The 14,305-nt window shown below is 33.0% G+C and overlaps 1 protein-coding gene across 4 annotated transcripts in view; it reads left to right on the top strand.

The window, feature by feature from the left end:
* CEP290 (centrosomal protein 290) overlaps positions 1–14,305 on the top strand; it is a 95,465-nt gene that overhangs the window by 70,097 nt on the left and 11,063 nt on the right. For all 4 annotated transcript variants that reach the window (XM_005571825.5, XM_045365678.3, XM_065524643.2 and 1 more), the window contains 7 exons: positions 1,412–1,557; positions 1,885–2,040; positions 4,731–4,854; positions 9,296–9,430; positions 10,920–11,006; positions 12,981–13,145; positions 13,690–13,812. In XM_005571825.5, the coding sequence (XP_005571882.3) occupies positions 1,412–1,557; positions 1,885–2,040; positions 4,731–4,854; positions 9,296–9,430; positions 10,920–11,006; positions 12,981–13,145; positions 13,690–13,812 (936 nt within the window). The remainder of the gene's footprint in view (positions 1–1,411; positions 1,558–1,884; positions 2,041–4,730; positions 4,855–9,295; positions 9,431–10,919; positions 11,007–12,980; positions 13,146–13,689; positions 13,813–14,305) is intronic.

Genomic DNA, 14,305 nt, shown 5'->3' with positions numbered 1-14,305 from the left:
ATGCAGACTGACACAAATATGTTCTGTTGGCAACTCATGGGTCATGATGGTATTGCCATTTGTAATTTGATTTCCAAAATGGTAAACAAATTGTTGGTGCAGTTCTCAGCAAAACAATGTCTATAATCTTACTTAGTGTATAATAAAACCATTAAAAAAATTACTTAGTGTTAATGTGTTAGTTGGAGATAAATTCTTAGCTCAGACCAGTGTAAGCAGAATTTTTTACTGTATTAATATCCAGTAAAACATTTGAAAGTTGTTCAGTGCATGAGACTATTCTGCATTGGATAGGCTTTCTTTGGCTCCTTTATCATAGTTACAATAAACCATGACACCTACCCCTGAAATGCCCTAATTCCCTTCCGTTTCTTTTTTTTTCTTCTTCTTCTTTTTAGCACTTAAAACTAGCTAACTTAACTACAAAATAGATTTAGATTTGTTTCTTGTTTTGTTATCTGTATAGTTTGCTCCCTTCTCCCCAATCTACCTAGCCAACTAGCATAAACTAGATAGTAAGATTCCTGAAGATATAGTTTTTTATCTGATTTTATTCATTTGTTCTATTCCTAGTGCCTCTAGAGTAGTACTTGGCACATGGTTAGCACTAAATAAGTATCTGTCAAATGACTGAAGTAATGTGCATTGAAGACTTGAAGGGGCTCTGATGCTAGGAAATTGTCATGGGGTAACAGATGAGGTTGGTCATTTGTACGTAGGATTCTTGTTAGAAGCTTACTCTAGTCATGATTGTATTAGAATCTTCATTTAAAGACTCCTGAAGGGTGTTGGCATTAGTCAGAACTGTCTCCCAGAATTTTGTTTGTCTTGTGATAGAATAAAGCATAGTTAGCCTAAAGAGAAGTTTTCCTAATAGCTTGGCATGCCTGAAGATTCTAGGAGTTATACAGGTTGAACATCTCTAATCCAAACTTCTGAAATGCTCCAAGATACAAAATTTTTTGAGCACCAGTATGATGCCACAAGTGGAAAATTCTTACGTGACCTCATATGATGAGTCACAGTCAAAACGCAGTCAAAACTTTGTTTCACATACAAAATTATTAAAAATGTTGTGTGATACTACCTCCAAGCTATATGTAGAAGGTGTATATGAAACATAAGTGAATTTTGTGTTTGGACTTGGGACCCATCACTAAGATATCTCATTATGTATATGCAAATATTCCAAAAATCTAAAAAAAAAAAATAAAAATTCCAAATTCCAGAACACTACTGATTCCAAGCATTTCGTAAGGGATACTCAACCTGTATATCAAAAAGAACATATTTACATATTCTCTAGGAAATATTAGTTTACAGTTTTTCTAGGTTAATTATAATTGATAAATCTTAAAGAAAATTTAAAATAATACTGGTAATTTTCCTACCTCCTTTGTTATTGTTACAGAATGCTAAAGAAGAATTAATTAGGTGGGAAGAAGGTAAAAAATGGCAAGCTAAAATAGAAGGAATTCGGAACAAGTTAAAAGAGAAAGAGGGGGAAGTCTGTACTTTAACAAAGCAGTTGAATACTTTGAAGGATCTTTTTGCCAAGTGAGTTTAAATATCATTATAAAACCAATTATGTGTAAAATCCTTTAGTGACCTGGAAATTATATAGCTTTATCATAGTTGATAATATGAGAAATGGTCTAGTTTAAGTGATCATTTATTATCTATGATTTACTTTTTATTTTCTTTAAAATGTGTTTTAAATATATTGTAGCCATTATAGATGGATTTTCCTGTGATCTTGTTATAAATTAGTTTATGACAAGTACAGGATGATACAACTATTGTATATGGGTTTAGTAATGAGTACGCAATTGAAAAGCCAAACACTGAATGGTATATTTCATGATTCTGTGTTAAATTCCACAGAGCTGATAAAGAGAAACTTACTTTGCAGAGGAAACTAAAAACAACTGGCATGACTGTTGATCAAGTTTTGGGAGTACGAGCTTTGGAGTCAGAAAAAGAATTGGAAGAATTAAAAAAGAGAAATCTTGACTTAGAAAATGATATATTGTATATGAGGTAAGCTATTGTGTGGAAATGTGCTACCCATTATAATGAAGAAAAACTGACCCTTAGAAATTGAAATAATAAATGTGTATTGTCTTAAGCTTGGGTTATGTTGTCTTTTCCCGTGTGAATTGAGATAGTCCTGGTTCTTCATATGACACATAATTTTGGATTGTATTTTTGATCTTTTGACTATTATATTGTGAGACTCTGGTTCTTGTTTAAATTCTATGGAAAAATGTAGATACTTTTGTTTTAGCATGCAATTGGTCTAATTAGGTTCAGGCCACAAGTTCCAGCCTCATTTTTGTGGGCTGTAGTTCCAGTTTTCAAAGCCTTTTCAGTACTTTTCAGATCTGTCCTGCCTGTGTACCTCCCAGTTGGTGGTCTTTTATGTGAGCTATGTACTATTAGTAACAGTTCTTAGAAACTTTGGTATTCTGATTAGAATCAATCCATACATTTGCAGCTCAAGAGTGAGCCCAGAAGTTCATAAATAACTTTATAGGGGGACGTCCTTGAGCTCCTCCCTCTTTGCCATCTCTCTGATACTTTGTTTCCCTAGGGATTTCCATTTGGGGTTTTAGTTACCCAGGGATGCTGTGTATTTCAGAAGTTGCGCACTTCTGCAGGGAAACAAGCAAGAAGAAAGTAGAAAGAGGAAGAAAAAAACTACTAAACTACTTTCACCTTACCGTCTTAGTATCATAGCTCTACCAACTGGAGATTTTCCTTCCAAAAAATATTAGCTTCTGTGAGTTCCCATTGGAGCGTTTATTACCACTGCTATGGGATGGCTTAAGGGTTGGGGCATAAAAGAACAGATAGAAGGAAAAAAAATGAGGTGTTTTCATATTCCCTCTGAGTGTTAAAACATTCCCTTTCTCTTTACTTGAGCTAGCATTAGAAGGTTTACCTGGAGCTCTCTCCATCAGTGCAGACACCTATCTTCAGGTTTCAAATAATGTTGTCTTCAGGGCAGGCAGTAACAGAATAAAATAAAAGGTAAATTCATCACCTGTTTGCTGCTGCTTAAATTCTGGCATTCCATTGTAATCTACCTTCTACTCCTTTGCAAAGTCCTCAAATGGTTGCCCCATGCATTTAGGAGAGAGAAGATTGACTGTATTTACTCCATTGTACCTGGAACCAGGCGCCCCTGCCCTGCATCACCCCATGTCATTTCTTAGCAGATCCTTTAAGACTTTTGTGTGTGTGTGTGTTTTGCAAAGTTATATCTTCTGATGTAGTCATGGTCGTGAAAAGCAAAATAAAATCGTGTTAACACTGAAAACTTTTTAATTTTCTCCTAAGAACAGCTAAAATTATTTAATCTTCTGTTTCACTCATTTCTTACAAGGTAAACTTAGGTTGGTTTTACGTAATTTGCTATTTCTTCTTCTTTGCATTTACAAATGATCTGTGATCATATTACTGATCATTGTAAAGGGCTGGTATCTACCTGCAACATTTGGATATGACAATATTTACCCTTTGTAAATACACATTTTTCTATTTATCTTTAAAAATTACCATTAATTAGTCTTGTTAATGTCTATTTACTATTGTGTCATTATGAATGTGATGTGAACATATGAAGTTGAACTTATTTAAAGGAACACTCTCATGAGCTTCTAGTCCACATTCTTTCCTTTTCCTTCTAAGTTACTGTTTCTTAAAAATATTTTAGAAGTTTCCTTGATAGGGAAAAAACAAATTATTGAGGAGTTTTTCTTTCTCTTGACATCTGTTTATAGTTACTGTCTTATTCTAGCAGTAGATATTTCCCTCCGTGTTTTTCTTTGTCTAAACATACGTTCAAAACAAAACACTTTTATTCTTCTTTGCAGGTTTTACAAAGGATCAAATCATTTTAATTTTGAAATCTGCTCTTTTAGAGGTTCTTTTTTTTTCCTCTAATAGTGTGAGTTCATGTGGACTGAAGTAATTGGAGGATACTTTATAGAAAAGATTGAATTTGTCTTCTATCTGAACTCTAGTTTGAATTTCTAAATTCTATGAATCATCTAGATACTAAAGAGGAGGGGCATTTCAAGGAGGAGAACCCTAGCAGAGACAAGAGGCAAGAGTAAATATTTCATGTATGGGTAGGAGTGGATTTGTATTTACCTAAGTAAAGGTAGACTCCTGGACAGTAAGGTTGGGTAGATGTGGAGGTGCCAAACCATGGAGGGTCTTGTAGGCCGGGCGGATGTTTTTAGACTTGAAGTGTTAAATTTTTATCTGAAATCATTAAGAGTCTTTTTAGATCCTTGAGATTCTTGAGAAGACCATGGATATTATGCAATTATTATATAATGTTTTAAAATAGTAAGTATTTTATTTTAACTATCTTATGTAATTCCATATAAATAGATGCATGTTCTTTAAAAATGTTAATGTATTTCAGTAAATCAAAATATACTTTTTGACTCATCATTTAAAGAAGCCCTTCAGTGAATGCTCTGTAGAGGATTATTTTATAATACTAGTTGTGATATCCTAATTTATTTGTTGTAAAGTTTAGAAAGTTTGAAGTATTTAAAATAAATGTAGCGTTAATAAACACACTGAACTTTTCTGTCTTGTGTTTTTATATAGTATAAGAGAAAAGTTGAAATGTGAATACTTGTATTTTTATATAGTACAACAGAGAAAAGTTGAAATGCGAACGGTAAAGAATCTCTGATTACTGTTCGTAGGGCCCACCAAGCTCTTCCTCGAGATTCTGTTGTAGAAGATTTACATTTACAAAACAGATACCTCCAAGAAAAACTTCATGCTTTGGAAAAACAGCTTTCAAAGGATACATACTCTAGGCCTTCAGTAAGTGTATATCTTTTATTGTTTTTTTTTTCTTTTTTCCATGTTTAAATGCCTAAAAGTGAAATCAACTTCTTTCTTAATCTGGCCAAAAGCATTATATCTTTCTCATTAATAGTAATACAGTAAATTCAACTTTTATTTTTACCAGGTAGTGATGTGTAATAATTTATTTAATCCTTTTTAACATAATAACAGTAAACTTAAGATTCATAAGCTTTTCATAAAACTCATAAATGATTTCTAGGAATTTTAAATGTGTAGTTATTATATATTTTGCTGTAGCAGCAGTATACAGTTAAATAAAATAGGAAAACATGTTCCAAGACTGTTTTCATTGAAATATTTATGGTATATTTTAAGCTTATAAAAACTCATTACTCATTAATGTAGAATTGTTTGTTGGATTTTTTTTAATATTTAGTGTATTATTTTTGTTTCGTTTTTCTTTTCATGTGTCTTCATTCTTCCACCTTAAGCAGAATCAGGTGTGTGACACAACTATGTTTTTTATCCTTGTTACCATTATTAATAAATACAAAGGCATAATATTTTTCACACAAAAAAAACACTTTGTTCAGAACCAAAAAAGATCATGGCAACACTCAGAATTAAAAATGGGAAAAGACTAGGTGCCAAGGATGACTTATTATGTACCTAAAAGTATTTTATGGTATTACAGTAATGATGAAAAATACAAATTAGAACATATTGTAGATCCTATTGAATTAAATAAATCAGAGTCAAGACCGAACAATAAATAAAGTCAATTTACCTCAACAAATGGTAACTTGGCAGATTTTAACTCCTTTTTTGAAAATGAACCATGATCCTAAGGTTGGTAAAATTAATCAAGAATGTTGTCAAAATGATAAACAGGAACATAAAAATGAGGAAGAGAATAAGATAGGCAAGAGTGAGAAAGGAAAGAGACACATCGCTGAAGATGTGAGTCACAACAACTATATGGATCTCTAGAATCTGCTATGGAGGACTGTGATTATGTGACAGTTGCTGATGCTGTGGCTCAGTTGTGCTGAGGGTGATGCACAGGCAGGTGATGAAACTGATGCGTCCGTCCAGCCAAGAAAGGACGCATCCTTGGTTTGGATACATCTCCGTCCTTTATTTCTTTGTTAACTGAATTTTCTTATCGTAAGTAGCTTACATACATATATAGTGAAAATGGGAAAGTGTGTAAGATTTAGAAAAAGTATTAACTATTAGTAAACTTTATCTTAAGCTCTAACTTTTGACTAGTTCCTACAAAAATTAGTGAATATGCATTTTCTAATTTAGTGCTTTTTTTTTTTTTTTTTTTTACAATTGGTGTTCACTTAATGTTATATTAGATAAATGAATAGCAAAAATAAAGCACTTTAGAGGTGATTGTTTTGTCTTAGAAACTTCTAATTCATCAGGCTGTATTTAGAAGTAAAATTTCACTGCAGTGAATTATATCAGTAAAATTTTGTTACAGTGTTGTACAACATCCTAAGATATATAGCAAGTTCCTTCAGTGGCTTTTTTTTTTTTTTTTTTTTTTTTGCCAGGTTTTATAACAGATACTTTTGTTATAATGCAAAAAGGAAACTTAGATGTGTTGCTGTCTATATTGTGTTAGGCTCAGGCAGGATGCTGTGGCTTACTCCTGTAATCACTTTGGGAGGCAGAGGCAGGAAAATTGCTTGAGGTCAAGAGTTTGAGATCAGCTTGGGCAGACCCTGTCTCTAAAAAAAATTTAGACAGATGTGATGGAACACATTTGTAGTCCTGGCTATTCAGGAGGCTGAGGTGGGAGGATCATTTGAGCCCAGGAGTTCAGTGTTACATTGCCCTATTGCACTCCAGCCTGCGCAACAGAGTGAGACCCTGTATCTAAAATAATAATAATGATAATGATAAATGGTGTTAGGCTCTGTGCCTAAGTATCTTTTTCACATAGGCTAGGCAAAGTGGCTCATGCCTGCAATCCCAGCACTTTGAGAGGCCAAGGCAGCAGGAGCACTTGAGGCCAGGAGTCAAAGACCAGCCTTGAGAGACCCCATCTCTACATCTCTACCAAAACAAACAAACAAAAAAAAACAATTAGCTGGGTGTGATTGTGCACACCTGTAGTCCTAGCTACTCGGGAGGCAGAGGTGGGCAGATCACTTGAGCTCAGGAGTTTGAGGTTATAGTGAGCTAAGATTGTGCCACTGACCCCAGCCTGGGCAACAGAACAAGACTCTGTCTCAAACAAAAACAAACAAACAAAAAGCACTTTGCAGAATGTTAGTCTAACTCAACAGTTTATGAACTTTTCATGTACATACTACTTTTGGTTAGCTTACATTGAGATACAGAATAAGAAAAGTTTGTTCATAGAATTTATCTTTTTTTTCTTTATACTGTCTACCTCAGATATTCCAGTCACCTAAGTCATGAAAACCTCAACTAAAATTAAATATCTATATGTTAAGAGAAAATGGTTGAAGGTGTTTTAATTCATAACACTTTTTTTCATGTGCTAATAAATAAGAATTTGAGACTTCTAACTCCTAGCCACTAAGAATTTGATTTTAAGCAGTTTATGGCTTTTAACCAGATTCTTCTGTAAGAGTTTGGAAGTCTCATGAAGGTCATTATACAGTAATTCTGTTTACAAGAGAGAGTTTCATTAGAATTTATTTTTCAGATTTGGACAATATCAACTAATACCTCTAGTTTTCTTATTTCAAAATACAAGGGAAAAATGATCCATAATCACTAATAGTAACTGCATCATATTTTAGTGAGAAATGTGTTAAAAATATCCTCATGTGAGATCTTCATCAAATAGAATTGCCCTCTACTGTAATATTTAATATATTTTATATCTACCAATCAGTGAAATTCATCGGTGTTTATCATTTGCTGATCAAATAGGTACCACAGAAGAGAGGAAGTTTGGGAGACAGAAGAGCTCAGGGACAGGAAATTACAGATGTCCATGTCTGAAATAACCTTAAAAGTTATCCTGTCTAATGCCTTCATTTATAAAATGTAAAAACTGACAACCTTGTGAAGTGGTAGAATTTGCCTAGTATTAACCTAATAGTGGTAGCATTTGAATGTATACTTGAGCTTTCTTACTAAGTGGAAATGTATTCCTGTGATTTACATACATCAACAAAAATGTTTGTCTCCTTTTTTTTGCTACTTCATATGTGCATATGCACACACATCTCCTTAAACAAAAATCAGATGGACACATGCAGTCACTGGATCTAAAAGATGTTATAAAGTCATGTATAACAGATATTTTATAATAATATATTTTAAGACCCATAATGTCGATGGAGTAATTGACTCTACAGCCCATCAAGCCAATAAAGAAAGGAGAAAAAAACAAAAGTTGTGCTGAATACTTTTAAAAAATTCTTTCCTATGATGCTTATAACAGTCCTGTGAGGTAGGTGGTATTCTAATTTATAGAAAAAATGCGTAGAAAAATATAATTAAGCACAGTTTTAAAAAATAAAGTTTAGCATGAGAAGTAACAGTGAATATAAGTAATAACCCAGTGTAGATACAGGTCAGAAGAAATGCAGATATAATATTAATGTTTTTCAAAGGACGGAACCATTACTTTAGCTCAAAGAATGAAGGAAAGCTTTCCAAAGGAGGAAAGAATTAGGCAGTTCTTTTGTAGCCTAGTGTATTTATTTGCTAAGGTGGCTGTAACAGACTACTACAGATTTGGTGGCTTAAACAGTAGAAATTTATGGTCTTGGTTCTGGAGACCTAGAAGTCCAAAATTAAGACATCAGCAGGGTTGATTTCCTCTGAACCATCCAAGGGAAAGATCTTTCCCAAGCCTCTCTCCTTGGATTGTAAATGGCTATCTTTTCCCTGTTTCTTCATATCATCCTCCTTCTATATATATCTCTGTGTCTAAATCCCCAAATTTTCCCTTTTCATAAGGATACCAGTCATAGTCGAATAGGGTTTACCCTAAAATTTAATTTTAACTTGAATACCTCTATAAAGACCCAGTCTCCAAATAAAGTCACATTCTGAGGTACTGGAAATTATGACTTTAATATATAAATATGGAGGGTAAGGGGAACACAGTTCAACCCATAGCGGTTAGATAACAATCATGCTTTATTTTGGACTAGTGAAACCACCATAAATCAGTTTAACCATTATGAAATGATACATGAAGGCATTATATGTGTGGACATTATTAAGTCATACTTGACTTTCCTTCCATTGTAATTAAAACAAACCATATTACCTTTTGTTCTGCAAGTTTTGTATTCTAACTTATTTATTTTTGGCTTTCTCTAGAACATTCTGATTTTCTCATATTCCTTTGAGGAAAAAAAGTTACCTTTGACAGTATTTTCTTATCCAGTATGTCTTTTATGGCTTTTATTTATTAAACTTTAAAAATATTCCTAATTTCACTTCATTGAAGATTTCGGGAATAGGGTCAGATGATCATTGTCAGAGAGAACAGGAGCTTCAGAAGGAAAACTTGAAGTTGTCATCTGAAAATATTGAACTGAAATTTCAGCTTGAACAAGCAAATAAAGATTTGCCAAGATTAAAGGTAAATTTAATGTTTTGTTTTATAGTTAGAAAATCTAATGCCTAAAACTCCTTCCTTAGTTGTTATGTTTACTTTTATTAGCTTATTAAGAAGTCAGAAATGTATATTCCTAAAATATCATGGTGGTGGTATACTTTATATATTTTCTCTTTAACCTTTATTTGTTGAAAGCCTACTTTGTATGAAACACTCCTCCAGGTGCTGGGAAACAACAGTCAAAAAATTCCTTACACTCATAGAACTTACGTTCTAGTGAAGAAGACTGACAATAAACAAGTCACTGAATAGTATGTCATCTGATGTTAGTGCTAAGTAGAGAAATAAAGCATGATTGGTGAAAAGAGTATGGGGAGAGGGAAGAGGTGTAATTTAAAATCGGGAAGGGGAACATCACACACCGGGGCCTATCATGGGGAGGGGGGAGGGGGGAGGGATTGCATTGGGAGTTATACCTGATGTAAATGACGAATTGATGGGTGCTGACGAGTTGATGGGTGCAGCACACCAACATGGCACAAGTATATGTATGTAACAAACCTGCACGTTATGCACATGTACCCTAGAACTTAAAATACAATAATAATAATAATAATAAATAAATAAATAAATAAATTTTTTAAAAAAAGAATATTGATCCAACAACAAAAAAAAATAGGGTAGTAAGGGAGGTCTTCCTTATTAAAATGATATATGAACAGAGAGCTAAGGAGAAGTAAAGAAGTGGGTCATAAAGATACTAGAAAAAGAATTACAGACAACAGAAATAGCAAGTTCAGATGTCCTAAGATGGGAAGATACGTGGTATATTTCATTAAAAATTATCACAATGTAAAATATAAGAATAATTTCTTTTAGAAATTTTACTTTATTCTGACATTAATAATGATTTTTTAATCTTTGGTTTTCCAGGTCTTACCCTATTTATGGGAATCTTTTTTCTCTTGGCTAGCTAATTACTTCAGTTCTGTTTTCTAATCCAGAATGTTAGCAATCTGTTAATTCTACTGGTAATGATATAGTTAAGCTGTGTCTTGCTTCTCACACTTTATTTATTTATTTATTTATTTATTTCAGGGCACTAATCTGCCAACTTTTTACAGTTTTTTTTCTTTTTTTTTTTTGGTACTGCTTCTTATTCAGATTTTTACATTGATAGAACCACTGTTAGATGTTCATTTGCCTTTTGCTCTGTATATTTGGGTAAGGATCTATCTACATGTGCAATATATGGGACAGTTAAAATCAGAATTCTAAATTTGTATTATTGCATCAGGCAGTAATGTGGGAAATACCTCGACATTTTATATACACAGTATTCTTGTATTAATTTAATAATTTGGTTCAAAATCTTCCTCGTTAGTATAGAGACCCAATTATTTGGTTTGGCTATACAGTTGAAGAGATTGATGGTTCACATGAATTGTTTGCCTTTTCTTTTCAATGGCTATAGCTATGTTAAATTATTAGGTGTTTGCTTATTATCTTTCAGAATCAAGTCAGAGATTTGAAGGAAATGTGTGAATTTCTTAAGAAAGAAAAAGCAGAAGTTGAGCGGAAACTTGGCCATGTTAGAGGGGTATGTGAGAATTTACCATACATTTCTTATGGTTTCAGCAGTGATAAGCCACAAATGAAAAGTTTAGATATGTTGTAACAGTACTGATATGCCTTTACAAGTGCCCTGTAGTTTCAGTTATTCTGCATCTGTAATATAAAACAGTAAGCATTTCTGTGTGTCTCAAATTAATGTATTTTATCATCTGTATCATCTCTCTTTTTATTGAATATGCCTCCACACCTTGAAAACATTTAACTTCCAGAAATCCTTTTGTTTATGGAGGTAACTACTAACTGGTCCTTGGTCTAGTGCTGCCATTTTGTAACCATTGGTTTTTTTTTTTTTTTTTTTGAGACGGAGTCTCGCTGTGTCTCCCAGGCTGGAGTGCAGTGGCGTGATCTCGGCTCACTGCAAGCTCTGCCTCCCGGGTTCACGCCATTCTCCCGCCTCAGCGTCCCAAGTAGCTGAGACTACAGGCGCCCGCCACCACGCCCGGCTAGTTTTTTGGTTTTTTTTTTTTTTTTTTGTATTTTTAGTAGAGACGGGGTTTCACCATGTTAGCCAGGATAGTCTCGATCTCCTGACCTCGTGATCCACCCGCCTCGGCCTCCCAAAGTGTTTGTAACCATTTGTTACGATATCTTCCCACCTTCTTGGTATAATGTTTTATAAGTACTTTGTTCCTCCTCCTCTTGTTTTGTGTTGTAATTTTCTCCCTATGTTATTTTGTATTCACCTTATATAATGAATAAATGTTGCTTATGAGGTCAAGGCCAAAGACTTAAACTCCTGTTGATTTCATGTTGCTGTGTTTCATAAATGGAAGCAATCATAATGCAGAGTCATTCTGGTAGTAATATTAAATATATGATGGATTCAGTGAAAATATTATGTGTTATTAGAAAAATATTCAGAATAGGCTGGGGGCAGTGGCTCACTCCTGTAATCCCAGCAATTTGGGAGGCCAAGATGGGCGGATCACTGGAAGTCAGGAGTTCAAGACCAGCCTGGCCAACATGGTGAAACCCTATCTCTACTAAAAATACAAAAATTAGCTGGGTGTGATGGCTCATGCCTGTAATCCCAGCTACTCAGGAGGTTGAGGCAGGAGAATTGCTTGAACCTGGCAGGCGGAGGTTACAGTGAGCTGTGGTCGCACAACTGTACTCTAGCCTGTGCGACAGAGCAAGACTCCCATCTTAAAAAAAAAAAAAAATTCAAAACAGTGTCTTGCTGACAGCAACATTTTTTTAATCAATGAAAATATGTTAATTTGACCTTTTCTATCTAAGTTAATTATGAAAGTACATACTGAAATTATGTAAAAGTTTATATTTCAGAATTATTCTTAGTCGTGGATGATTAAAATGCAAAAAAAATTAAGCATACTGTGTGACTAAACTGCTAAAAATTATTTTTATTTTAAATGATAAGCAGTTAAACTTATTAAGTGATGACTCATCTCTGTTGATATATTTATGCAAGGTTTTTTATTTCAGATATCTCTTCTATTTATATTAAACAGAAATTGAATCTCTAAGCAATAGCATTTCTTAGAGAAAATTGCCTCTATTATGTTGCAATTAAAATTTAATTACTCATGAGCTCTTTAAAGACACAATTTCTCTTGTGTGGTTTTATTTTGTATAAAGAAAAACTGATATACTGGAGAGAACATTAGCTAAATAGAATATTTAGACTTAATCATTTTGATAAGACATTAAGGCTAGACTATTTAAGATGTTACTTATTAGCTGCATGATTTTAGGAGTGTCAAATTTCCTTAGTCTTGATTTTCTTGTATTTAAAATGGAAATTATAATTCCTATCTCATAGAAGTGTTTTAAGGATGAATTGAATTAACACAGTTTTGACTTCAAATATTAGGAATTATTAATATTGAGTATAATGAGCCTGTTGTATTGTTGGTACTTTGTATTATACTCTCGAAAATATTTGATTAAATTAAAGATTTAACATATTCTGTCGTAGTCTGGTAGAAGTGGAAAGACAATCCCAGAACTGGAAAAAACTATTGGTTTAATGAAAAAAGTAGTTGAAAAAGTCCAGAGAGAAAATGAACAGTTGAAAAAAGCATCAGGAATATTGACTAGTGAAAAAATGGCTAATATTGAGCAAGAAAATGAAAAATTGAAGGTAATTTTTTAATGTGATCATTTTTAGGGGAATATTTTACTGTTTTAATTTGTTACTATTTAGGAAAATTTCAAATATGCTCATTGCTATATAAAATGGCTTTAATGAATACAGTACAGATTTTATACATATAGAAAAAAACTTATGAGAGGCAAGGCTAAGGGTTATAGAGTAGGTCCACCTGATCTTTCTTATTATTTCAAGACCAATACTTTTCTGACACATAGATTAATTACCTGTGTTTCTTTTTAAAAATACAGACACAGACATCCAAGCTCCCATCCCTGAAATTGATTTAATTATTTTAGGGTGGGTCCTGACACAGGTATGTTTGTTCTTGTTATTATTTTAAGTCATCAATTTATTCTAATATGTAGCCAACATTGGGAACTTCTGTTCTGATATTCAAATGAAGCTGTAATTGTAATCATATCAAATACAGTTTCTAAAACTATGTTGAAGTAAGATTTATGAGTTTATGAGATTATCTTTTATTTCCTTGTTTTGATAATGTACAGTTTTTATTTTGTTTGTTTTTTATTAGGCTGAATTAGAAAAACTTAAAGCTCATTTTGGGCATCAGTTGAGCATGCACTATGAATCCAAGACCAAAGGCACAGAAAAAATTATTGCTGAAAATGAAAGGCTTCGTAAAGAACTTAAAAAAGTATGACTTTTATGACTGATTATAATTATTGATTTTTGCTTTACTTAATACCTCTTGGAAAAACTGAAAGTAGATCCTTGATGAGAGTGCTTATTCAAGGTGGATATTAAGAGATTGAGGAATTGTATTTCTATGCCTGCTGTCATCACATTTCCACCATGAAAAACATTGATAATAAAAGTTAATAAGTTTAGAGACACTATAATATAGACATTACTCAGCCTAGATTCAATTTCTAGCTCTATTATTTGTTAGTCATGGGAACTAGGGCCAGCTTGTTATCCCTTCTCTATTCCTCAGTTTCCTCTGTAAAATTTTCATCTGTAAACTTGGGAATATTAAGTGTATCTATCTCACAGAGCTCTGTGGAATTTAGTTAATGTTTGTGCACATGACTTAGGCCAATTTATAGTAAGGAGTATATGAAACTGCCTTGTTAAACAGTAAGATTTATTTTGTTTATTCAGCAAAATATATAGATATTGTTATTTAT

This window comes from Macaca fascicularis, chromosome 11 (genome assembly GCF_037993035.2).
Source record: "Macaca fascicularis isolate 582-1 chromosome 11, T2T-MFA8v1.1".
NCBI classification, from domain to species: domain Eukaryota; kingdom Metazoa; phylum Chordata; class Mammalia; order Primates; family Cercopithecidae; genus Macaca; species Macaca fascicularis.
Note: the sequence above shows the minus strand (reverse complement) of the source record. Positions and strands in the feature narration are given on the sequence as shown.